Source organism: Equus quagga, chromosome 1, assembly GCF_021613505.1.
Source record: "Equus quagga isolate Etosha38 chromosome 1, UCLA_HA_Equagga_1.0, whole genome shotgun sequence".
Taxonomy (NCBI): Eukaryota; Metazoa; Chordata; class Mammalia; order Perissodactyla; family Equidae; genus Equus; species Equus quagga.
Genome location: NC_060267.1, coordinates 144,609,481 through 144,636,318, shown reverse-complemented (window position 1 = coordinate 144,636,318; position 26,838 = coordinate 144,609,481). Strand labels below are relative to the sequence as shown.

At 40.5% G+C, this 26,838-nt stretch overlaps 1 protein-coding gene across 4 annotated transcripts in view; it reads left to right on the top strand.

Annotated features, from left to right (window-relative positions):
- Positions 1–26,838, top strand: part of MYRIP (myosin VIIA and Rab interacting protein) — a 338,714-nt gene that overhangs the window by 26,366 nt on the left and 285,510 nt on the right. For 3 of the 4 annotated variants that reach the window (XM_046645553.1, XM_046645535.1, XM_046645561.1), the window contains exon 2: positions 13,515–13,658. In XM_046645553.1, coding sequence (XP_046501509.1) covers positions 13,549–13,658 — 110 coding nt within the window. In that variant the 5' untranslated portion in view covers positions 13,515–13,548. Of the gene's footprint in view, positions 1–13,514; positions 13,659–26,838 lie in introns of those variants that run through there. The other variant, XM_046645545.1, reaches the window with a different exon arrangement.

Below are 26,838 nucleotides of genomic sequence, written 5' to 3'. Positions count from 1 at the left end.
TCTAAAGATCTCTTCATTTTTCTTTAGTCTTTTTCCTTTTGTACCTCACACTGGATAATCTCAGTTTTGAACAATCTGAAAACTTATCTTCAAGTTACCTGATTCTTTCTTCTGCCAATTCAGATATGCTGTTGAGTCCTTCTAGTGATTTTTTCATTTCAGTTATTGCATTTTTCAACTCCAGAATTTCTACTTGGTTCTTTTTTACAATTTCTCTCCCTTCATTGATATTTTCTGGTGAAACATCATTCTTACTTTTCCTTAATTCTTTAGACATAGTTTCCTTTGTTTCTTTAATCATGTTTATAAAAGATAATTTAAAGTCTTTGTCCAGTAAGTCCAATATATGTCCTTCATCACAGACAGTTTCTATTAACTGTTCTTCCCCTGTGTGAATCATTTTCCTGTTTCTTTACATGTCACCTTTTTATTTTAAAATTGGACATTTCAAATAATGTAACATGGCCACTCTGAAAATCAGATCTTCCTTTCCCCTGGGTTTGTTATTTCTGTTTTTTTGTTTAGTAGCTTTTCTGGACTAATTCTATAACTCTTGTAATCTTTGTCATGTATGGCCACTGAAGCTGTTTTTGGTTAGCTTAGTGGTCAGTTGCTTGGACAGAAATTTCCTTAATGCCTTGAATCAGTATGTCTCCCAGACTTTGCCAAAGGGACTCTGTGTTTGTGTTGGAGTATGTGTCCAGTGCTGTGGCAGGCAATTTACACCTCTGTCTTAGCCTTTGCTTCTTGCTTATTCAGTACCTGAAGCTTCATCTAGAGATGAGAGATTAGTCTTTTTATCTCATTTTTGGGCATATGCACAGCTCTGTGTATGCACACAGCCCTGTACATATACCTGGCCTTGCAGATTCCTGGGAATGTATAGGAGCTTTTCAAAGCCTCCTGTGGACATCTCATTCTCAAGTTTTTCCTTTTAAGTGTTATCTCTAATTGATAATTCTGCTCCATGCCTTTCTCTGGGCCCTCTTCTGTTCTTTTCACTCTCAATTTGTAGAATCCTGTGCACTTCCCAGACTGAGCATGGCTCATTGTCTGTGTGAGATAGTCTGTTACACTCCCAGATGTTTGTGGAACAAGTGAATATTTACAGACTCTGTAATGTAAGGAAAATTCCTCAACTATATGATATGTGGTGTTTTACCATGTTGCATCTAAAGCTCTTATTTGGCACTTAGAATAGGAATCCTTTTTGGATGAACCTTTCTTTGCAGCCTCCCACCTGTCAGGCATGTACTTGAAGTGTGGGAGGTATTTATATTCTTGAAATATGTTGAATATCCTTCAGTTCCTGATGCTGGTTTGACAAGGCTGCTGGCTCTGGGTTCGGCAGAGCTGACCTTTTCAAACCAAGCCATATCTGTTACTGAAAGCTTGATATCATTTGCTAGAAGGTAAACATTTGTCTACTGGGATGTGTGACAGAAGACAACCTGCTTCACATTCCTTAGTGTAGCCCACCAAATAGATGTGATATGAAATTGACATTTGTTTTGGGAAATAAAGATATGTATATATACACACACACACAATTTTAATTCTTTTTTTGAGGAAGATTAGCCCTGAGCTAACTGCTGCCAATCCTCCTCTTTTTGCTTAGGAAGACTGGCCCTGAGCTAACATCCATGCCCATCTTCCTCTACTTTATATGTGGGATGCCTACCACAGCATGGCTTGCCGAGCAGTGCCATGTCTCCACTCGGGATCTGAACCGGTGAACCCCGGGCCGCTAAAGCGGAACATGCAAACTTAACCACTGCACCACTGGGCCGGCCCCCAATTTTAATTTTTAATTGTAGCAAAATATACATAACATAAAATTTAGCATCTTAACTATTTTTAAGTGTACAGTTCAGTAGTGTTAAGTATATTTGCATTGTTGTGCAATCAGTCTCTAAAGCACTATATTTTTAATGTTGAATCCTATAAGCTGAAACTCTCTTAATTATTCAAGATTGATGAACCAGTTGGGGGGTTGTCCCAATCCTCTGGATCTATGTCCTCCTCCCTGATGAAGCAATCCTCATATCCATATGCTCATTATCAGCCAGGAAGGAACCCAGGGAGAGAGGAGGGTTAGGATCCATTTCTGTTCATCTTAGCCAGCTTAGGTTACTGCATTGGTGGACAAGGAGCCTAAGATATGGGTTAGATGAGGTTTGAGCCTTTTGGGTGGATTGCAATGAATTATGCTACTTGGAGGCAGTGTGTCACAGTAGGCAGAGCATTGACTTTGGAGTGAGACCGATGTCTGTTTGAATGACTAGATTTATAACCTTGGGTAAGTCTCTGAATCTCTCCAAGCCTGTTTCTCTATAAGAAGAATGCAATTGATATCTGTTGCCTAGTTAGGTATGGACTTATATAATTGCTATTACTAGCTATTATGTGTTTGTGAAAACCAGAAATCAATTTTGTCTCTATCATTCCCTTTTACTTAGAATATTTATCTCCTCCCCCCAAAAAAAAATCTCTACTGTAAAAATTTGTATCTGTCCCTGTGTTTTATAGTCCCAATATTATCTAATCAATGAATTTACATGGCTATTTCTAAAAAGCTGTATGTATACTTGGTAATAACAGTTGACGTTTTCAAACTTTAGTTTAGAATGCCTAGAAGACGGTTTCAGCTCCTCTTCAGGTGAGGAAGTAAGAATCCTATTATTCATACGTGTGGTTCTGCCAGTTAGAGTTTTTTGATTGCAAGGGACAGGAATCACCTTTAGCTTACTCAAGGAAATTTTGGAAAGAGACTTGGAGACCTCAGAGCGAGAGGAACTAGAATGGCTCTAAGGATCTTGGTCCTTGGTAGTGTGAATAGATGGGGAATGTCTTCATCAAGGGGTCTTCAGAATTACTCAGCTCCAACTACAAATGGTCTTTGGTTACTTGGTACGGGATTCAAATTTGTGGGGACAAAGTATCATCAGCCTGGCATGAGTCCTGTGCCTGTATTTTGCCTGGAGTGACAAAAACTTCAAAATGGATAGTTCCGCTAAGAGCACAGAAAATGTGGGAATGGAAGTTCCCGAGAATGAAGTTAGGTGGTGTTACCAAATTGCTGGGCCTGGGGGGTGAAAATTGAGCAGGGATAAACAACATCTGTCTACTCTCAAAGCACAACTTTATAGGAACTGCATGAGTTGACTAAAGCCTGGTAGGCAGAAGCCACTTTGATGTGAAGGGAATAAACACTTTGATGCTGTAAATTTGCAGGCTGTGAGACACCTCTCCCCAGCCTCTGAATCTTTTCCAGTGTTTGGATATTCAACTGGTAAAAATTTATAAAGTAGTAAATGGGGCTGTGAAAAGTCATGTTATCTGAGAGATGGCTTCAGGATCTAGTGGGATTCTGATTTTTGTCTATCAAGGGAGATGTTTTAGGATTCATTCCTTCAAAGTAGAAAGGTAGAGAGCCTAGAGCCCAAAGTCAATCTGTATCTGATTCCACCTCTTTGACTTCCACTGGCATTACATCAGACAAGTGTTTAATCGAGCTGAGCATCAGTTTTATCATCTGTAACATGGGAGTGATAATTCCACCTTTCGTAGTTTTATTGGTGTTAAATGACAATATCTGTTGCACCTAGTGTACTCTCTGATAAACCTAAGGTGCTGATATACCTTCCCCCAAACTTCTTACCACCCTTAGAAAACATTTATTCAATATCTTCCTGACTAAGCATTGAGGAAATAAAGACTGACAATGTATGGGCTCTGCCTTCAAAGAGCTCTGTCATAAACTGACAGTTGCAGGCTAGCAGCCTGAGATGCAGAGGCAGAGGGATGGGCGGTAAGAAATGGAGGCACCTAGCCTGGTCAGAGAAGCTTTTCTAGAGTAGAGATGGATCCTGAAGTGGGGGAGCTGCGTAGGTGAAATGATGAGGAGGGGCTAGAGTATAGTCATGCCTAGGGTACGGACAGGGTCATGGGCCGAGAGCTGGCCGGGGTTCACTTGGATGGGAAGGACTTGGGATCTCAAGCCAGGAAGTTGTGTCTTTTCCTGTTCCTGGAAAACCTCTTTAGCAAAGTGTAATACTTCTGGATATCTTTACTTTGTCCTGAAGAAGGAGGGAGGGGAAACCTGGTGCAGACTGAATAATGTACAGGCATATGGATGCCAGGAAGGGCTAGATCAGGCTGCAGGAAGCGTCATTATTACTTTCCAAATTAAGAGCTGACATGGCACAGAATTCTCAAATGATGCAGATAGAATAATGTTTTCATTTAGCCAGAGCAAAGCCTAAATTTCTTAATAGATGTTTCCTCCTGGCTGTAAGACTGCCTGAAGGTTAGTAAAGATTGTTTTCTTTTGTTTTAGTTTTTAATTTTCTATCCATTTTAGGAAATACTTATTTAAAAGGGTATTTGCAATCAGTATTCATGTCTTTCTCCTAAATCCTATAAATGAAGGAAGCCAAAGGAAACCAAAATATATACTTGAATGCAAATTCTAGGTGGTTAAAAAAATCACTATTTTTTATCTGTCTTACCCCAAGTTAACTTGTATTTTTCCAATGAACACTCCAAACTCAAACAGCCTTTATTTATGAGCTTAATTTCAGCAGATGCTTCATCCGCTCCTTGAGCACCAGGGGAGTGTGATAACAGGAGTTTCTTTGGGTCTCAGCAGAAGCTTGTACCATAGTCGGTGATATACTGACTGATAAGTCTTTTCGTGTGAAATGAACAGTGTCCTGTCTTCAGGTTTTCTGATCTTGATTCCTGCCAGAGAAGTGATAATGTTTGTATTTCAGCTGAGGGTTTTATTCTCTGCAAGCTTCTTTCTTGTGTAGGTGGGCTGTCAGACCTGCTGGAGATTTACTGGAATTTAATGACACATGCCCCTGGCACCTTTCAGTTCTCTGCAGCTACATCCTGTGCTGGAAGCCAGTGAGGGTTAACCTAACCTAAGAAGCTGATGCCTCTGGGGGAGGCAGATTGTACTCTGAGAACCCCGAGTAGGAAGATTCTAGGCCATATGCTTGAATATATGCGAATTAAGTTAAATCTTTTGGTTTAGCTGTGGGCTTCAAGTGTGTAAAACTGTTTGCAGTTGGAATGTCTGTCACTTAAAATTTAAATAAATGTGAGTTTGTGATTCAAGTTCACATTTGAAAGCAGCGTAAACTTTAGGACTGTCCTTTAAAAATTGTTTTCATACGCATGAAGGGAAAGATTTGGTCAGTGTGATTGTTTCTTATAGTGACCGTTTGAGCAGAGGAGGAGGATGGTGAACAGGTTAGGAACATGGATTCAGGAGTCAGGTCTCCTCAGCTTGTAGCTCAGCACAGCCACTCACCAGTCGGCCATTTATTTAACTCTCTGTGCCTCAGTTTCCCTCAATGAAAGAATAGAAACTATAATAACTATAATATGATTCTTGAGAGACTTTAGAGCAGAGCCAGCCACAAATAACACATTCCATAAAAAATATTAGCCCCTGTTGTTATTCATTAACAATCATCGTCATTGTTAACATCACTTAGACCCACACGTTCGGCAATAGAGATAGCGTTTGCAGAGGCTGTGATGATGATGAAAATGTCTGAGTTATCTAGAATCATTTTTTAACTTCCTAAAAACAATTTCTAATGTTATGAGCATAAAGTAGGGATTATGATAATAAAAAAGGCTTACAAATTTCCAAGCATTTTATATGTATTATATAATATTACACACAATGTAGCAAAAACTGAACCCAGTACAAGCTGCTGTATATGCTATAAAGTTGTCTGTATATGTCACATGTTACGATGCCCCCAAAACTATTATTAAATATTTTTGTATCTCTTTGTGTTCTTGGCCCTGGAGGTCCATTTATAAAATATGGACTACTGGTGAATTTTCTGTCTCATGGCCCAGCTTTATTTTTCAGAAATCATGTTATTTTTCATTTACTTTCTTCTCCAATATGAATATAATATATATAATAGTGTATATATATATATATTTTTTTGGATTATAAAGTTAATAAATATTTATATAGAGGAATGTGAAGAATATTACTGTCTTAATTCCAGCTGTCTCTCTATACAATTTAGTCTAATTTTTGAACAGTGTGTTCCTGGTACTTTCAGACGGTGCTCAATGAACATTTTTGAAGATATATTTACTACGTATCTTCATACCAAATGTGTTTTCTAAAGCATTTTTTACTGAACAATATATCAAGGAGATATCAATGGATGTAGGTATACAAAATTCTCTTTCTTCTTAAAGTGCAGAGATTATGAAGCAATTTAAATTCATTGTACAAATTGACTTCAATACAAATACTGCAGCTTCTGATTTTTTTGTACTATTTCATATATTTTTGTGAATTCTCTAATTTTTACCCTTTGAGTCCTTTTGTTTTAAATATACCTCATATGTTGAATATAAAGTTGGTCGTTATCTTTCTTTAACCTAGTTTGAGAGTTTTTTAAAGTGGTTTTGTCTCATTTATAGCTATTATAAATTACATGTTGGTCTTATTCCTGTTGTCTTCTATTTGTCTGCTAATCCTAACATCTAAGTTATCTCAGCAAATGTTTCCTTTTTCGCTTGACCTTGGGTTCATGGTGGTGAACTCTCTCCACCATGTTGCTGACGTCACTCCTCCAATTTTTTTCTATAATAAACAACATGAAGATGAACATCCTTTTACAGACGTATTGCATATTTTTCCAATTTCTTGAAGAAAATTCTTAAATTTAAATGGCTGGGTCAATGTTTAAGCATATTTGATAATTACTGCCAGATTGCTATCTAAAACATTTACACTTATATTCCTCTTACTAGTGTATATGAGTGCCCATGTTCTCCAAATCTTATTAAATGAAAATTACACCTATTGTAATTAGCAGTGCTTGGTTACTGGTGATATGGAACATTTTATTAAACTATGTTTTGGACATTGATAGTTGCTAAATTGCATTTTTTCATGAGTTTTGTAATTTTATCTTTTAGAGAACTTTATATTTTCCTTAGTATTTTAAAAGGATGCTTAATGTATTAAAATAATCATCTGTCTTGTTTTTCTGCAGATTTTCACTTGCCTTTTAATTTATTCATCTTATTTTTTGCTGTGAACTTTCTTATTTTATGCAGTAAAAGGTTGGGTGCTATTCTTAGGTTATCCATCAAGTTTGCATAAACTTTTACCTATTCTCAATTCCTTTATGAGGAGACTTAATATTGTAAAGATGGAAGTTCTTCCCCATAATTGGTACATTCCTCAATCAATAAGATATTTATTTGAATTTTTACTCCTAACTTCGGAGTAAAATGATGTTAATCATTTTATCTAGGGACATAAATGGATAATGATAGGCAGACAGTTTTGAAAAGGAAAAATAATGAGAGGTGATTTGCAATACCAGGTTTTAAAATGTGTTACTGGCCTGGGATCAGCTGGTACACCACCAGCTCGGGACAGGTCAGGACAGAAATTCCTGAGAAAGACCCATGTGTGTCTGTGTGTCTATCTATCCATCTATCTGTCTATCTGTTCATGGACCATCTAAGTCAGATAGATTGGTCAATAAATGGTATTGGGACAGTTGACCAATCATGTCAGGTATGTGAGATGTCTAAGGACCATTTGTTAGTGATTTAAAGAAAATGAAGTGATAAAAGAAACAAAAAAAAAAGAGGAAAATTTATTGCAGAGACAAAAGGGCATTTGGTGGCATTCTCAGGCAGAAGTACTGTGGGCCACCAAGATCAACACACCCTGGCCGAATGTTAGTGTCATTCCCAGGAGAGAGACTCTGATATGGGTCAGATGATACCCCTGGTCCAAACAGCTGTGCCCTGGTGATGTAGGCATGTCTGCTCTGGGCCATTCCTGTGTGTGGGTAAAGGAGAAGTCTCGGAGGAAAAAGGGGCTGTTCATGGCAGGGATAACACCCTCGAAGGTGAAGGAATCGAAATCAGTGAGCCCTCCAGCCCAAGTACCACTCGCTCCAAACAATAGTCATAGTGAAAATACATCTCTGATCATTTGTGTGTTTTTCCCCTTCCCAGGCCAAGTTCTTTTCTCTTTTATCCTCTCTTAGCAAGTGGCTTAAATGGGAGAGTCCTAACATTTAGATTCCTTTGTAGGAATTAGAAATTTCTTTTCATTTCTAGTCAAGAGCTAGCCATGGTCAAGAGGGAACCCCAGCAGTATTTACTCTTTATCGCTTTTAGGACTTGGATAATCCAAGTTAACCTCTTTACTTCTCTCTCTGTATGAAGTGCATTGTCCCACACAGACACACAGACACACACAAACTTCCTGTGGATTTATAAAGGTCTCATTCAAGCAATTGTCCTTGGACCCTTCTGTTCTCGGTACCTTTCTAGAATGTCGCTTATGTAGACATTGACCTTCATGAAGAAGCTCCCATTGTGTATGTATATAGTATTCTTGGAATGTATATTTTTTTTCATTTGCAAGGTTTGTGCTAACCAGTTTCCTGTAGAAGTATCTATATCCTTCCTGATGTTAGTTATTCTAGCCGGGAATAGTATAATTCTACCTTTGTTTTGATCTTTTCACTTTAATGTTGCATTCATTTGATTTCCTTTTAAGTCATCAGCTTCCTCTAAAGCTCATCTAACTCTAGCTTCTTATGATAATTACATTCAAAAAACACAGTTAAATAAATTCAGTAATTATATTAGAGTAGCTACTGGGGTTTGTCCTCATGGGATGGACTTAACGGCAATATTTCCCAGAGAGTCGTTTCTTTGTATGTGAAGAGGCAGCTGTTATCAAAGAAAGGTATCTGGAGACAAATACATTTGAGACAGGCAGGGCTAGACAAAATCAAACTGGCCCTTTACCGGCAGACTTCTGAGAGGCTCTGATAAACTTATATGCGTTGTTCATCCCCAAGAGGGCAATACCGTTGGAAGCATTTCTCAAATTTACTTCATCGCAGAGCTTCCCTTTCTCAGACTGCTTGTGGGAACAGTAACCCAAGAAAAACGTGTTAGGGAAATGGTGATATAATTAAACCTTGAAGGTGTATTAATTTTCTCATTACTAAATTTTAAAATGTATTCTCTCTGCTGCCATATTAGTTAGCTATAAACCAGAGACATGCGGGGGCGGGAGCCTCGGTCTGCAAGTCAGGAGCATCCGAATGGGCTTTTTGTCTAGGAGATCGCCTCCTTCTTCTGGGCTTGCCCTCTCTCATCTTTAAACGAAAGGGTCATACCTACGTGACCTCTGACTCACAGGCACTGAGGCTTCTCGAGCTCTAAGGTGCTACTTCTCTTGTTGCATGGGGAATCTAACTGTGTTTCTCGTAGAAAAGGGAGGAAGCTTTTAGCATTAAAAGGTGTTCTCATTATTCTCTGTCTTGTCCATTTAGAGCTATTTTGTTTATTTGTGTGCAGAAACATTTATCCCTCTTGAGTCCCAACCATTCTTTCTAGATTTGATATGATTGAAGCTGCCACTTCTGTCTTTTACTACCTGGGCCTCTTAGAATCGTGTTGAGAATTCTCAGAAACCAAACAGCAGTGAAGTGAAGTGAGGGGGACAGATGTGTCACCTTCTGGGAAACTCTGAAGTGCCATTATCACCTTTAATGGGGTATTTTAGAGGAAGAAGTCAGTCTGCATTTCCCCTGTGCCAGCGAATCAGTTTCTTCCTGCTCATCAGGAGACTAGAAGATGGCAGCTTATGAAGCTTCTTTCTTACCTTTGCAGCGTAAGGGTGGAGTCTTACTCCTGATACTTCTGCGAACCAGCAGGTGCACCAGGTTCTCTCCCCTCCCCCATCCCTGACCCCCTCCCCCTCGACAACATCACTTGGGCAAAGTGGACCAAAGATTTACTTTTGACAAATAGCATTACTGGCATGAAAAAAAATTTTTTTTTAAATAGTTGGAATTCCTGTTGTGATTTGTTGGTTAAATCTTGAGATTAGTTTGCATCATACAGTCATGAGGTTTTAAATCATTTAACAAAAGACTTTTAAGGACTGAAACTGTTCTGTTCTCTACATTTATTGCCATTATTTCGAGACTAACACTCTTCATGTGAATAGCAACCAAGTAATAGGATCTCCTGTTCTTAGCTGTCACATGCTAGAAAGAGAGGGCAGCGAGCTCTGGACCTCAAGTTTGGAAACCTGAGGTCTCGAGTTGCCCTCTGCATCTCACAGGGAGTAAAGGTGTGTGCTCTGAGCCAGACAGAGAGACAGTCAGACCCTAGCTGTCCTTATCCTAGGCACTTATCCTAGGCGGAACGTGTAACTGTGAATCTGCATTTTCTCACTTTCTCATCTGTAGGTGGTAGCAATGGAAGCGACTGTCTATAAGATTTTGTGGGAGTTAAGAATATTAAATGTAACATATATGTATATGTAGTATAAATGTATATATATATATGAAAAACTAAAGCATCTGGAACATAGTAGGTATTCAGTCAATAATGGTAGATTTGTCAAAGTCATTATCATTATTTTTTATTATAATTCTCAGCACATTCCTTGAACAATGTTTCAAATATTTGCCTTAGTTATCATGTATTCGTTATGATTCATGATATGAAATATCTGGTTTAATTATAATGAAATTAGATTACTTTTGTTTAGCGTTAGGTTTATTTTACTTTATATGCATATGAAAGACACCTTACACACTAAAGTGTATTTAACTTGAACTTTTGAATAATCAGCAGCAGCAGAAGCACTGTGTCTCCAGTGAGACGGCACGTTACTGATGGCTTTGAGACCCCTGTCTGGTTATCCCCAGTCAAGTCCTCTTTCCCCCTCAGAGCTCCCATTTTGCTGTTTATAGTTTACCACATTTATTCCTAAAAAATATATATTCTTTGGCTTTCTATGTTTTTGAACTTTATATAAAAGGAGTCAGACTGTATGCACGCTCTGCATGTGTGTACATGTGGCATGCTTCTCTGTCTCAACATTATGTTTTTAAGATTCATTCATGATGATGAATATACTTACAGCATGTCCTTTTTCACTGCATTAGTGTATTCCATTGTATGAAACAAATATACGCTATTGATCTTTCCTCCTGTTTATGGGTGTTTGGGGTAGTTTTCATGTTTTATTTATTTTGTTTTATTTTATTTTTTACTTTTTTTGAGTGATTGCTATTAATGTTTTGCTGTTAGGTTGAACTGTGTGAAATAGGCATTTTTATAGGTACAAACTTAGAAATTTAATATGATTGAACCCAATTCCTATCTCTTGTTGCATATTTGCAAGATTCTATCAGAGGAACATAACTAGATGTGGCAGAAATGCTGGTTCATTCCGGAGATGCATCTTCAACTTTGAAAATGATACCTAATTGTGTTACAAAGAGATTGCACCAATTTATAGTCACTATATGAAATTTGCCATTGTCCCACCTCCTGTTAACACTTGACAAAGACCATTTGGGTGGGTGTGAAATGTGGTTATAATTTGCAATTCTCTACCTGCTAATGAAATCAAGCATATTTTCATATGTGTTATTTGCCATTTCTGTTTCTTCTTCTATATAAAAATGTGGAGGTTACTTTGGAATTGGTTAATGAGTAGCAGCTGAAAGAGTTTTGATGCTAGAAGACTTAGGCATGTTAGAAAAAGCCTGTCACCTCAGAAACTGTTGGTAGAGAAATATGAGTGTTAAGGTACTTCTGGTGAGGTTTCAGATGGAAACAAGGAACTTATTATTGGAAAGTGGAGGATCCTTATTATGAAGTGACAGTGAATTTGGCTGAATTGTGTTCTAGTGCTTTGTGGAAAGTGGAACTTCTAAGTGATGAACTTGGGTATTTAGCGGAGGAGATTTCTAAGCCAAGTGTTGAAGGCATGGCCTGGTTTCTCCTTGCTGCTTATAGTGAACTGTGAGAGCAGAGAGATAAATTGAAGAAATTGTTAGGCAAAAAGAACCAGAACTTGAAGATTTGGAAAATTCTCAGTCTATCTATACTGCAAAAAATGAGAAGTCATGTCGATAGAGAACATCAGGGGTGCGACTGGACAATGAATTGCTAAAGAGGTTGTGAGTGTGACATGAATTTTGGGGGGCCAAATGGTGAAGTGTTATGAGCTGAGTTGTGTTACCCCAAAATTCATAATCCCAGTTATTGTTGAAGTTGTTGAAGTCCTAATGCCAGGACCTCAGATTATGATGGTATTTAGAGACAGGATATTTAAAGAGGCAATTAAGTGAAAATGAGGTTATTAGAGTGGACTCTAATCCAGTATGACTGGCTTTCTTAGAAGAAGGAGAAATTTAGACATAGATAAGTTCAGAGGGAAGACCGTGTGAAGACACAGGGAAAAGACAGCTGTCTATAAGCCAGGGAGAGAGAGGCTTCAGAAGAAACCAGCTCTGCTGACATCTTGATCTCAGACTTTTAGCCATCAGAACTGTGGGAAGATTAATTTCTGTTGTTTAAGCTAGCTAGTCTCTGGTTCTCTGTTACAGCAGCCGTAGCGAACTAGTACATCTGCTTGTGTGCCAATGCCACTCTGTCTTGATCAATGCAGCTTTGTAAAAAGACATTCAGTATTGAGGAGAGGTAGTGAAAGTGAACATTCCTGCCTTTTCCCTGATCGTTAGGGGAAAGCATTCAGTCTTTCATCATTGACTATGATAGTTGTAGGTTTTTTTAATTTTTATTTTTTTAAAATCCCTTTATATGATTAAGGAAGTTTCCTTGTAGTCTTAGTTTGCGGAGGGTTTCTGTTATGAATGGGGATTGAATTTTGTCAAATGATTTTTCTGCATCTATTGAAATGATCATATGATTTTTCCCTTTTATTCTCTTAATGTGATGAATTACACTGATTTTTGAATGTTGAACCAACCTTGCATTGCTTAGATAAAACCCACTTGGTCATTGTATGTAATCCTTTGGACATCTCACTGGATTGGTTCCACTAATATTTTGTTGAGGATGTGTGCATTCATGTTATGACGGCCTTTAGTTCTGGGCAGTTTCCTGGAATTATTTATTTGATTTCATCCTTGAGTGCAGCCATTCATTAAAAATGATTTTTAAAAATGTAGTTTCCCATAATTTTTAGGTATACACTGCTAAGAGGTGTTTCTTTGAAATATCATCTTTTCTACTGCTAAGAAAATGGCTAAATAAGATTATTTTACTGTTTTTTTTTTTTGCAAAAGAGAGTTTAGTGATTTATGGTTTATATTTCATAGTCATGTAATGAAAACTTCAAAAGATATAGTATATATAGGATTTTTTTTTTTTTTTTGGTGAGGAAGATTGGCCCTGAGCTAACATTTGTTGACAATCTTCCTCTTTTTTTGCTTGAGGAAGATTGTTGCTGAGCCAGCATCCATGCCCATCTTCCTCCACCTTATGGATTGGCCACGGATGTTAGCTCAGGGCAAATCTTCCTCAGAAAAAAAAAAATACTACCTTATATAAACACTGCACTTAATTCTATTTTAATAACAAAATTGGTTGATTTTGTCCATCCAGAGCTCTTATTTTGCCCTCAATGTGTGGTCTCTCTTTTGATTTCTCAGGTCTTGTTTTGTCGTCTGTGTTTGGTATTAAATCATGGGGAGGAAGCTGGACCTGTCTGGTCTGACTGATGATGAAACAGAGCATGTTCTCCAGGTGGTTCAGCGAGACTTCAACCTTCGAAAAAAAGAGGAAGAACGACTAAGGTGAGATTTTTCTATTGCCCTGAGGGGTACAGTGAACCGTATATGGACAAGTGGAACAGGTTTCCCGAGAGTGTTCCTTGCTGCTGGCTCTGAGTTTGGAAGTCTTTATGTCATGTAAACACACACTTATGTTTATACAAAGAATGCTCTGCCCTTTGTAGAAAGGCTCGCCAGCTTCAACACTGGGTATCATGATGTCAGTCCGGAAATGTGCCTGATCACACTCCCAATCAAGGTGTTGTTTGGGCTGCTTACCTTGTAACTTATTACCTGTAGAATGGATGGAGTTTGTGATGACAGTGGCTGTTCTGAGCTCGCTCCTGGCTTTAGTTTTCCTGTTGGCAGGTGCTACTGAAGAATAACCAAAGTGTTATGTGAACAGTTCTTGGGAGAATTAGACTCATATGTGTACAATCTTCTGTTAGAATGCTCAGCTACCATGGTACAGGGACAGAGCTCTGAAGACCTGATACGAGGAAAGTGACCGTCAGATTGGGATGGGATCACCTGGCCCATGACCACCCTCCTTGTGTTATGGAGGAGGAACCTGAGGCCCAGAGAGTGTGTCTTTTGACTCCTCTGCAGTTGATATTTCCTCATGGAATGTTCTGGGATGTACTGTTGCTGCTCGGTTGGGCAGAGTGAAGGAGTCAGAGTGATAGAAATGAGGTCATGTGTTGGGCCACATGGATTTCCATCTTCTTCCCTAGGTTTGGGAAGTTCTCTGCTATTATTTCTTTGAACAAGCTTTCTGCTCCATTTAGATTACATATTTCTGTGTCCTCAGGACTGATTTCTGAGTACTTGTCATTTTCTCTCTGGTCTGGAGATTTAATATAATTTTTGATACTGCTAGAGGGCGTGGCTCTGTTTTTGCACATCATGGTATTATTTGGTTCCAGTTATGCCTATTACCCCTGGGTGGGGTTCAAGAGCCACATATTCTGAGCCCTGTGCATTCCACAGAGATCCCAGGCACTGGAGCCAGTGCTGGGCAGGTGACTGGGAGGGGTGCTTTCCTCTGTGTGCTCTTGGAGTTTTCTTGTTCTGCCTTGCTATCTGCTCCCCTGGAGTGTTGGGGTGATTTCATCAAGGTAGTAGTGGGAGTCGTGAAGGAAAACAAAGCAGGGAAAGACAGCAGAGACTGATCTGAGGTGGTCAGGGTGTGATTTTTTCCATGGGCTGCTCAGGGAAAACCTCCCTGGTGAGATCTGAGCAGAGACCTGAAGGAAGTGAAGGAGGGAGCTGTGCAACTGTCGGGGTAACATCAAGCAAGGCAGAGGGAAGAACAAATGTCAAGTTTCTGATTCAAGGACATACCTTGTCTGTTTCCAGAGGAGCTAGGAGGGAGTGATCTGGGGGCGGGGGTGCAGTAGTAGAATGAAGTCCACGCAATAGCTGGAGCCCAGTGACATAATAGTAAATCTGTGGTAAAGCCCTTGAGATAGTTTTTAGCTATCCAAGCAGAGATGTCAAGTTGGCATTTGTATATATGCACCTAGAGTTCAGGTGGGAAATCCAAGCTGGAGATAAAAATTTTGTCGTGGAAAAGGTTACATAAAGGGCTGGAGTTCAATCAACACTAAGACCTACTTGAAATTTGTTGCCAATAATTTACATTGAGACCAGTTTCAACATGGTAGTGTATATTTCTCCTGCCTCTTTCACTGTCTCTCCTCTATAAGACCGTGTGCAAGAACCATGTCTTAGTCAGTTTTGTGCCCCAAGCTCTGGACACAGGGCCTCGCACATAATAGACATGCCCTAAATATCCATGGAATGGATAGATAAATGTAGATTGTCTGTCGATCCATACGGCCAACTTTATGTTTGGCTTGAAGAATCAGTCTTAATATTTTCTAAGAGTCATAAAGACCATCTGTGTGTCATGCTTCATCTCTTGGGAACTCGAATATGGGTAAACCGAGATCTTGTTTAATGTCCTGTTCTGACTGTGGAGACAGGTGCCAGTCTATATGGAAGAGCAGCCTTATGGCTTGGTTTGAGGAGAAGGTTTTAAAGGTGGTGCAGTTGCTCCTGCAGTAGACTTGACAAGGTAGGTGCCATCTTTCTGTTGAGGTCTTAGTGGACAGTACTCGGTGGCCCTACTGTAGTTCTGTGCAAATGCATGGTCATGGAAACCCGCTCCTGCTGGGGAAAGAATGATGAATGATGCTTGAAGCCATCAGTGGCCAAAGAGGTTGACACAGTACCTCTTACCATCCTAGGATTGGTTGTTTTTTCTCTGAAGGCAACTGTCACTATTGTCCTTCTACCAACGGTCCTGTTGACATGCCTTGGTGGGTGCCTATCAAACAGGTGTGGCACTCTGAATGATTTTGGCAAAGAACCTTACTTAGTAGTGGATAAAAAAAAGGTTGAGACAATGGCACCTAACCAATGAAATTGTCAAACATTTGCCTTGATTTTCCATATGGCTTGGATTTAAGGTACATGTAGAGTCTAGGAAGCTATGTTAGAGAAAGTACTTTTGAATTCTTTAATATTTACTTCAATGAGCATAAGGCTCAGAATGGAAGATTTTTATTTTAAAGTTTTAAGTTAAATTATGTTTCTGGGGCTGGCCCCATGGCCGAGTGGTTAAGTTCGCGTGCTCTGCTGCAGGCGGTCCAGTGTTTCGTTGGTTCGAATCCTGGGCACGGACATGGCACTGCTCATCAAACCACACTGAAGCGGTGTCCCACCTAACACAGCTGGAAGAACCCACAACGAAGAATATACAACTATGTACTGGGGGGCTTTGGGGAGAAAAAGGAAAAAATAAAATCTTAAAAAAAAAATTACGTTTCTTTTCTCCTGACCAGCTGTTCTTTATTCCCTAGTTTCTTGGGTTAGGTTTTGTGAGGGTAGGTCTCAGGTGTAGAGGTTGTACAGTGTTTCTAATCATCTGTTCTTCAGTGTTGACATAAAGTGCAGTGAATAGATAGGTGGTGGAAGTCTGAATTCATGTCCTCAGAACATTCCATGGGAAGGTAAAGAGAGAGAGCGGGCTGAAGAATTCAGCGCAGTTAGGTCATTGGAATGAATTCATGGAAAGAGAACTAAAAGGCATAAAGCAGTCCCTGTGACCTGGCTCTTCCCTGAGCGCTCTGCACACTTCATCTTATTGATTCCTCACAGGAGTCCCTATAAGGAGGAGCCCCATTTGACACAGAGGCACCCAACACAGAGAAGTTACAAAGCTTTCTCAGAATCACACAGTTAATTGGGATAGAGCCAGGATTCTGTTTCCCAAATTCTCTCAGTTATTCAGACTGGATTAAACCTTTCCCAAACTGTTTGTTTCCTCTTGCCCTCCCTTCCTTCCTCCTTTCCTTTCTTCCTTCCTTTCTTCCTACCTTCCTTCTTCCCCTCCTTTCTCTTTCCTTCCTCTTTCCTTTTTTTGTAGTTAGGACTTTGTTAACAGAGAGACAGCCAGAGGTGGTGAAGAGAGCGTGGTTTTAGAGTTTGAAAATGTGAGTTTGGGTATTAACATGAGCCCCAAACTTTGGAGAATCCCTTATCCTTCAGCATAACTTCTTCCTCTGTAAAATAGGACTAAGGTTACCTGCCCTATCTATTCCATTATGTTGTTGTAAATACTGAAATAAATGGTGTATTTATAAGTTAAAGATACATGAGGGTATATGCTAGTGATTGACATAGATAGGGGAAAACGTTGACCTGTAGCTGGCAGCACCATGATTTGGGGAAGCCTTCCAAGATTGAGAGCCAAGGCGGACATCCTCATGAGCCAAAGTGATGGGCATGTAGGAGGATTGGCAGTTTGTGCCTGCAGCCAGGCCTGAGTTCAGGCCTGTAGAGTGTGGCATGGAGATTAGGAGCCCAAACTTTCTGGATGTCTCTATCAGGACATCCTATAGGTGCCTCAGTTCTCCTTGCCCAAACAGTGCCCTCTCCCTAGGCTCCAGGAGGTGGGGAGTTGCAGATGCTGGCCTGACTTTGCAGACCTGCTGGCTCACTAGCTTTCAGCAGGAGGAGGGGCAGGCTGCTGCAGGGCCTTTGGGATCTCACAGACACACCTGGAAGATCCCACGTGATTTAGTGTGTTCTGGATAGAATTTTTTTTTAAATAATGGTACATTTAAAGTGAAAATTATGGCTATTTCCTCAGCTTTTTACCAGGGTAGGCTACCTATGGCTTGTGGGGAAGTGACATTTAACATACATTAATTGAATGCCTACTATGTGCTAAAACTGTGATAGATAGTGGGTATAGAAGATCAACAAAACAATTACAGACCCTGCCCTGCTTGGGGGACAGAAGGAAAAAGGCAAATATTAAGCAAATAATTCTACAGATAACTATGTAACTTCAATTGTGAAAATGCTCTGAAGGAAAATTGCAAAATGCTTCGTCAACATGAAAACAGAAGAACTGGTTAGATGTGAGGGCCCATAGGAGACATTCCCAGGAAACTGGCATTTATGCTGAGTCCTGAAGGCTGATCTCAAATGAACCAGGCTGAAAGGTGGATGGATATTTTGGTATGTGTGCTGAGGCTCACATTCTGTAAGGCACCTGCCTGCCCAAGCTTGGACAGGAGGATGGTGTAGCTGGGCATACATATATCAAACTGGCTTCAGAAATGCAAATGCTGGGATATACAAATTGCCCTGGTCACAAAAATGGAATTAGGTACAAGAGTATGCAATGTATAAAGAGGCGACAGGGCTTCTAAGCTGTTGCTGGGAGTATTGTAGAACCCACTCCCTGTACCCAATTGAACCAAGTGAGTGAAGATTGGATGCGTCTTTGTTTCTGGTTCCCTAGGGACTCTGCGAGAGGTGGGAGAGAGGCTCCCTTACTGATGGTGCACACACATGCCTTAAAGTCATTAGAAGACCTTTGCATTAGCTGTGTATGTGCACATGCTTTTGTAGATCTTGGTCTCCAAACTGATTATGCAAGATATACAACACTTCTTTATTTTTTTTCACGTGAACTCAGATTCAACTCTAAGCCCATCCTGATGGGCTGGTGGAGAACTCAGCGATTCTTGGGGTTGCCTGTCCCACTGATTCTGCAGAGATCCTGCGTTTGTGTGTAGCTAAGGTATTGGGAAAGCATCCCCCATTACCTGTCCACATAGGTTTCTCTGCCGTTATCCCAGGCCGCAGGGTCCCATTGGTTGGGCCATTCTGCTGCTGCTTCCCTTGCAGATGTCCCCTAGAGGGCCACCTGCCCACCTGGCTGCCTTGAGTAGTAGACAGGTCTTTGCTACACAGGCCTACTGACCTGTGGTCCTTCCTAATCTGATGGAAATCTCTCTTTGCCCCAGATCACTGCCCCCAGTGGCTGTCCTCCCCTCTTGGCTCTTTTCTGAGCCCGCAGGTAACATGAGTGAGTGAGTTTGGAATTTATAGAAGATTTGAGGAGATCTTGACTTCCAGCAACTTCTGTTTCCTGCCCTGCAAAATCCCTGAAGTACAGAATTGACAAACACAAATAATATTTATAAATTTGGAGATCTTTGTGTGGTTACCGACACCTTACCATTGGCAAGTGACTTTGTTTTCCATGCCCAAGGTGTCTGCACTTGGCTGTGGCCTCAGTCATAAGTGAGCCCTTAGCAACTGTCCTCTCCATAAGTCCAGTGAAATCATTCTCCTTGGGCCAGCCTGAGTTGTGAAGAACGTGGAACCAGTTGTGTTTTTCCATTTTCAAACCAACCATCGTTCTCGTATTTTTTGTATGTAATTACTTTTTTCTTTTTTATGATAAAATTTACATAAAAGTCAATGCACATATCTTATTTGTACAGTTGAATTTTGACAAATATATCCACATGTGTAACCAACACTCCAATCAAGATATAGAATATTTCCATCATCTCCAAAAGTTCCCTGCCTCCAGTCAGCCCCTACTCCTGAGAGGCAGCGACTGTTTTAATTTCCGTCACATAGTGGGTTCTCTTGGATATCTGTCTTTTTTCACTCAGCATTATGACTTTGAGATTCATCCGTGTTGTTGCATGCGTCCAGAGTTTGTTCCTGTATATTGCTGGGTAGGGCTCCGTGGTATATTCCATGGCATCACAGTTTGTTTATCTCCATTCTCCTGTTGATAATTGAGTTGTTTCCAGTTTTTAGTTGTTATGAATAAAGCTGCTATAAACATTTTTGTACAAGTCTTTGTGTGGACTGTGTTTTCATTTCTCTCGAGCAGATACTTAGAATTGCTGGATCTTGGGGAGATACTCAAAAGTAGAGAGTACAAAACATCGCCGTGTATCCACACTCAGTTATAGCTACTATCAACAGTCTATTGCCAATTGCAGACATTGTGTTGTTTTATCTCTAGATACTTCATTATGTATCTCAGAAAAAGGCATTTTCTTACAGAGCATAATGCATTTTAACAGCTAACAAAACTAAAATATTCCTTTCTATCATGTAATATTCAATAAATTTATCCAACTGTCTTTTTAAAAAAGTCTTTTTACAGTGTGTCCAATTGCAAAAGGTCCACACATTAATTTGGTTGTTTTGAATCTAAAGTCCCTTAATTTTGTCATAACTCTTGACTTAAATCAGAAGGCAAGAGTGAGTGGTATGGGGCATCTCTGAGAATCGTGCACTTTTAATTTGTTGTTCTTGTGGTTGGGTGGAGTGAGAGGTGGAGCTTAGCTTTGTTCTAATTTTCTTTCCCTCTAAGAAGGTCTTTTTTTTAAAAATTTTTATTTTTTATTGCAGTAACATTGGATTATAACATTATATAACTTTCAGATATACATTGTAATATATTTCAACTTCTGTGTAGATTACATCATGTTCACCACCAGAAAACTTATACTCCATCCCCTCACATGAGTGCCTAATCCCCGCTTTTGCCCTCCTCCTTCCCCCCTTCCCCTATGGTAACCACTAATCCAATCTCTGTTGCTATGTGTTTGTTTGACGTTGTTCTTATCTTCTACTTAGGAGTGAGATCATATGATATTTGACTTTCTCCCTCTGACTTATTTCATTTAGCATGATACCCTCAAGGTCCATCTATGTTGTCACAAATGGCCTAATTTCATCATTTCTTATGGCTGAGTAGTATTCCATTGTGTATATACACCACATCTTCTTTATCCATTCGTCCCTTGATGGGCACCTAGGTTGCTTCCAAGTCTTGGCTATTGTGAATAATGCTGCAATGACATAGGGGTACATGTATCTTTATGCATTTGTGTTTTCAAGTTCTTTGGATAAATACCCAGCAGGGGAATACCTGGATCTTATGGTAGGTCTATTCTTAATTTTCTGAGGATTCTCCATACTGCTTTTCATAGTGGCTGCACCAGTTTGCACTCCCACCAGCAGTGTACAAGGGTTCCCATCTCTCCACATCTTCTCCAACACTTGTTTCCTGTCTTGTTAATTATAGCTATTCTGACCCGAGTGAGGTGATACCTCATTGTAGTTTTGATTTGCATCTCCCTGATAGCTAATGATGTTGAGCATCTTTCATGTGCCTGTTGCCCATCTGTATATCTTCTTTGGAGAAATCTCTGTTCAGATCTTTTGCCCATTTTTTAATAGGGTTGTTGGTTTTTTTGTTGTTGAGCTGTATGAGTTCTTTGTATATTTTGGATATTAACCCCTTATCTGATATATGGTTTGCAAATATCTTCTCCCAATTGTTAGGCTGTCTTTTCATTTTGTTGACGGTTTCCCTTGCTGTGCAGAAGCTTTTTAGCTTGATGTAATCCCATTTGTTCATTTTTTTCTTTTGTTTCCCTTGCCCGGTCAGACATGGTGCTTGAAAATATGCTGCTAAGACTGATGTCAAAGAGCGAACTGCTTATGTTTTCTTCTAGAAGTTTCATGGTTTTAGGTCTTAATTCAAGTCTTTAATCCATTTTGAGTTGATTTTTGTGCATGGTGTAAGATAATGTGGCTGTCCAGTTCTCCCAACACCGTTTATTGAAGAGACTCTCCTTTCTCCATTATATGCTCTTGGCTCCCTTGTCAAATATTAGCTGTCCATAGAAGGTCCTTTTTTACAATTTGTTCCATTGGGTCTCCCTCCAAATTCTGCTATTTTAAAAAGTTTTATCCATGACTAAGTGTTCTTTTTATTTCTGAAAACCATGTATTTAGATTGGGTGTGCTATTTTACACATGCAGAAGGGCAGCACAATTGTCATGGCAGGTGAGTGGAGAAGTGGTGCAGCTGCTATGCTTTCCAGGACTCCCAGTGTGCAGGCAGAAGTGTCCTGCCCCCCACACCTGCCACAGCTCGTAATGGGCATAGTCACACCACAACTGGAGTATATATATCAGCTCCCGTGTATATGCATGGTCATAGGTCTTGCTGTATAAAGTGATTCTGTGGACCCGGTATCAGTAATGTTAGTTGCTTTCTCAGGACTGGGGATGTGGGGCATTGAAGATTTAATCCCATTAAAGGCCATAAGTATAGTGGGACTGTTTAGGGGAGGACAGAGGACTGGACTGGCCTGAGAATAGTAGACACACATTACCAGACGGGAGGGAGCACTTATTTACAAGTTCAATACGGTGTTGACTGTGTTTCTCCGAGACACGCAACAATATTAAAGCTATGGATGGAGGACATTGGAAAACAAAAGACGTGTTGATCCCTGCTCCTACCTCCAGGGGCTTTGGGTCTATTCTAATCAGGTAAATGTGTAGAAAATGCACATTATACTTGGTTAATTTTATTCTTCATTTTTCTTTTTTATCAGATGATTTTGTGCAAACAGTAAAAAACCAAAATGGTAAAGAAGACCTTGTAAGGAAAAGCACGAGTCCTCTGCTCCATGTTTAATTGTTTTTGTTCTTAGTTCTTTAGTTCTCCTGGCATTACCTCCATAAATCTAAAAGATAGGCTTATGTTGCTATTTCTTGATGTATCAATTTTAAACACATTCAGTTCTCTGCTCTGAATCATGGCAAGTTAGCTCACATACACTACCATTACCTTTTGTTTCTTGATGGTTACGTTATTTTTGGCTTGGTTTTCTATTGATCATATTTCAACCATAAATAGTACAGAAACTTCTGGGTCTCATTCCACCAATGTCTGCCACCCTTTCCGGATTCTGACAATGCAGTCGTGCATATGGCATGCCTACCTTCCTCTACCACTCCTTCCACTGTCTTTGTCTAGCAACTCTCCCTGCAGGACATACTCAAGGTCGAGGACATTCACAGGCTGTTCTGCAAACCTATTTGAGCCTTTCCTGTTTTGTTCAGAGGCTGACTCTAATGTTGAAAATCAATAAGCAGCCCTTAAGTAATGATGATTGAACACATTGTTTGTGCCCCCTGTTCTTCTTTTTCAGGACTTCATTGAACTCTGTAGGTGGCTGATTGTTCTCCTTTTCTCTTTACTGTTATGCATTAATCACACTTGTATTTGCTGTCATTTTAAAGGAGCCTTGGGAAGGAGAAGGGGCTAAGTGTTTGCTTAGCTTGTCGTCTGGAACCCAGATGCTATAGTAACTTACTTGCTAGTCAGGGCTGTGCGAGGACCCTGGGGAAGGTGCAGAAAGGAGAAGCACTCCTAGTGTACAATGTATACCCAGAGCACACTCTGGGGTCAGACAGACATGAATGTGACTCCTTCTACCACTTCTTACCTCAGGCTTGTTACCCAGGCTAATGATTCCAGGAGAGGCTGGGGCATTGCTGTGTACTGAGACTGTCAGGAAAGCTGACATTTCTGGAAACTCTGCCCTAACTTTCACTTCACCTCTGTTGACGGAGCCTTTGAGGGGCTGAGGCAGCCTATGCAATGGGCTCTGTTCTCCCTGTAACGGATCCATCCCATGTTCCATAATTCCAGGCATCAGTGATGCCCACTGAGAGGCATATCTTTTCGTGAATTTCCAGGTCTCTACATCTTTCTTTGCTTTGATTGCTCTCTCTGCTTCTAGTGTCAGTCCCTTTAGGAAAGTTTGTTGTTAGTGCCATTGACTCCTAGCAACTCTGTACAGGAGAACAGACCCCTGCTCGGTCTTTGTGCTCCATTCTCTCCTTCCCATGCTATATTAGACAGTGCTCTGCTGCTATTCATAGGGTTTTCATGGCCACTTTTTTAAGAAGTGGGTGGCCAGGTCCTTCTTCCTAGTTTCTTTTAGTTTGTAAGCTCTGCTGCAACCTGTCCACTATGAGTGACCCTGCTGATATTTGAAATACCAGTGGTATAGCTTTCTGCATCACAGCAACACACAGCCACTACAGTATGACAACTGACAGATGGGTGGTGTGGTTCTCTGACCAGGAAACTAACCTGGGCCACGGCAGTGAAAGCCCCGCATCTTAACTACTAGATCACCGGGGCTGGCTCTTCAAGAGAGTAAATAGGGCTAAATATGTTGTGAGTGTCTACACAGGATTCAATGAGAATAATACATTAATTAACATAAAAATTCAGTATCTTCAACTCTGTCTGTGATGATTTTGTTCTCCCAGTAATGAGATTTGTCATCATAATAGGAAGTCTCCATCCCTTCTCTCAATTATATAACTCTTAAAAATAATTCTTTGTATAGTAGAAAATGTAACTAGGCATATATGCTGCATTTAAGGCCATGATATTCCAGAAGCCTTTCCCAACTGCTTTATTTCTTTTAGAATTTGAGTTTCTGGGGACAGTGGAAGTGTGGGAACCTCAACCAGGATCACCGTGATATCTATTCCAACTCTGGGTCTGGTACTAGGCACCGATAGATGGCTTTTGGCCAAGCAGGTTTTTGATGACATTATTTATGGCAGAAATAAAGTCTTAGAGAGGGAGCGAGGCCCTGACTGGAGGAAGAAATGCTTAATAAAGCTTCCTGGGTTGTAGACAGACTAGCAGAAGACCACCACTATCCAGTGTGATTGGGGTGGGAATGGCTAAGCCTTGTTCTTTTCTCTGTTGGACTCGAAGTGCCATCCTTTGAGCACACCAGTCCCGTCATGGTAACTTACGGAGAGCGTGGCCCCTGACTGGTACATTGTCCCTCCTAGGTACCTTGTGGACTGTGTTTGTTTGGGTGTTGGGCATTTGGTTTGGTGTTCTCTCTTCTTCATCTGCCCTTCTGTGTATCTGGCAGACTTAATTTTAAGGACTTCTTTTTCTTGACTTCTGCAATGTAGCATATCATGATGTTCTGTTAATAGATATTAATTCAGACAAATGGATTAAATTATTCAAATAAGTAAGTAGGGGCCTGGCTGGTGGCATAGTGGTTAAGTTCACACACTCCGCTTTGGTGGCCCAGGTTCTCGGGTTCAGATCCCGCGCATTGACCTACACACCACTCCTCAAGCCATGCTGTGGTGGCGTCCTGCATACAAAGTAAACGAAGATTGGCACAGATGTTAGCTCAGGGACAATCTTCCTCAAGCAAAAAGAGAAGGATTGGCAACAGATGTTAGCTCAGGGCCAATCTTCCTCAACAAAAATAAAAATTAAAAAAATAAATAAGTAGAATGTCATCTGTGTGGCACAGATAATAGTGCTCCCCAAGTATTTCCATGCTCCTGCACTTTTCCCAGCCTCCCCTACAGTTAAGTTGAGGCCATGTGAGTAGGTCTAGCCAATAGACTATAAGAGGAGGGGCATGTATCATTGTCAGGCCAAGGCTCTTAAGAGCTGGTGTGCCTCCTCCTCCTCGTCTGCCTGCTGTGGGGCCCTTGGAGGTCTTGTGTTGAGGCATGGCATCATTAGCTGGAGGGAGCCGAATCCTTAAGACACCGGATGGAGGAGAGTTTCTGATAATCAGCAGGGGACTTTGTGTGAGAAAGAAATAAACCTTTGTTGAGTTAAGTCATGGAGGCACCTTGGGGTTTATTTGTTACAGCCTGGTATTACTTTGACTAATATAGTTTCTGAGAGCTAAAAGGGACCAAAGTATTCATTATGCCTCAACCATTGACTCTGCAGCTGAGGAAGTGGGCTTGGAGGGTGCACAGGCAGTTAGCGGTAGAGTCTGGCCTGGACCCGAGATTCCTGATACCAGAGCTCCCAGTCTTCCTCCGCCATCCGGCCCCTCATGTTGTGGAAGACGCCCGTGGAAAGATCCCCAGACTTACACTAGAATCATAGTACATACCCTGTGATTTTATATTGTTGGGCATGTTTACAAAGTGGTTTTAAAAATGACTGTTAATTGTATGGTACTCCGGTTTTCAAATTGCATCTTGGAGACATTTATGAGATAGCCACAGCCTTTAAAATTTCTCATTTAATGTGTGCTTGCCAGAAGCTAGTTAGCATCTGGATGACTTCCAAAGCTTTGCTGGTGCTCTAATGGACTTGGCCTGTCGGGAGCAGAGGTTAGATTTGATGCCATTGTTTCCCGTAACTGCAACTGGCCATTAATTGTCAGGGTTTGCTGAACTGCCGGTGTACTTATGTCTGCCAAGGACTGCTGGGCTCAGGCTAGGCCAGGGCCGGGGGAAGGAAGTGGGGGAGGAGTGTGAGTGGCAGAGCACTTCCTGCCTAGTCTTTTTCTGAGAGGCTTAGCTGCTGCAGCCATCAGCTGTAGCATGTAAGCTCCTCCTTTCACCTGTGTTGAGGAAGGGACCTACTTGCATTTGGAGACCTGTGTCTGTGGCTGTAATGTATCAATTACTCACTTGCTGACCTGGCCCGCACCCTCTTTGCCACCTTGGTGGCGGCAATCTTCCATCCCCCGAGAGTCAGGTCTAAGTGTTGGGAGGAAATAAATAAGAGCTGCCAGGGGATGTGGAAGAACCACTGCAGGGAAGCAAAGCCTCTCTCCAAACTAGAAATAATTTGTGTTTCTAGTCTGTTCTGCAGAAACTCCTTTGAGAATTAATCACCATTTTTTTAAAGTAGAAAGAACACAGTGCATTTAATAAAATGAGTTTGTGATCTTCATTCAAAATTCATTTTCATTTTAAACAAATTAAAATTTTATTGTAAGAGCTTCATTTTTCAAGAAGTTTCTTCTTCAGAAAGTAAAATGCCTTTGTTCTCAACATACTTTGTTTGGACACTTAAATTAACCTAATGAATTAACAAATACTCCTGGTTGTATCCTTCTTTGAAGTTGGAAGTGGGGTGGCCTTGTCTTTACTCAGTTGGAGTAAATATGCCCTGTGGCTCATGAAATAGCTATGCGTTCACAGAGTGCGTCTGCCCAGCATCTTCTCACTGGTCCTCCGTAGCTCTTGAGACTCCACACTA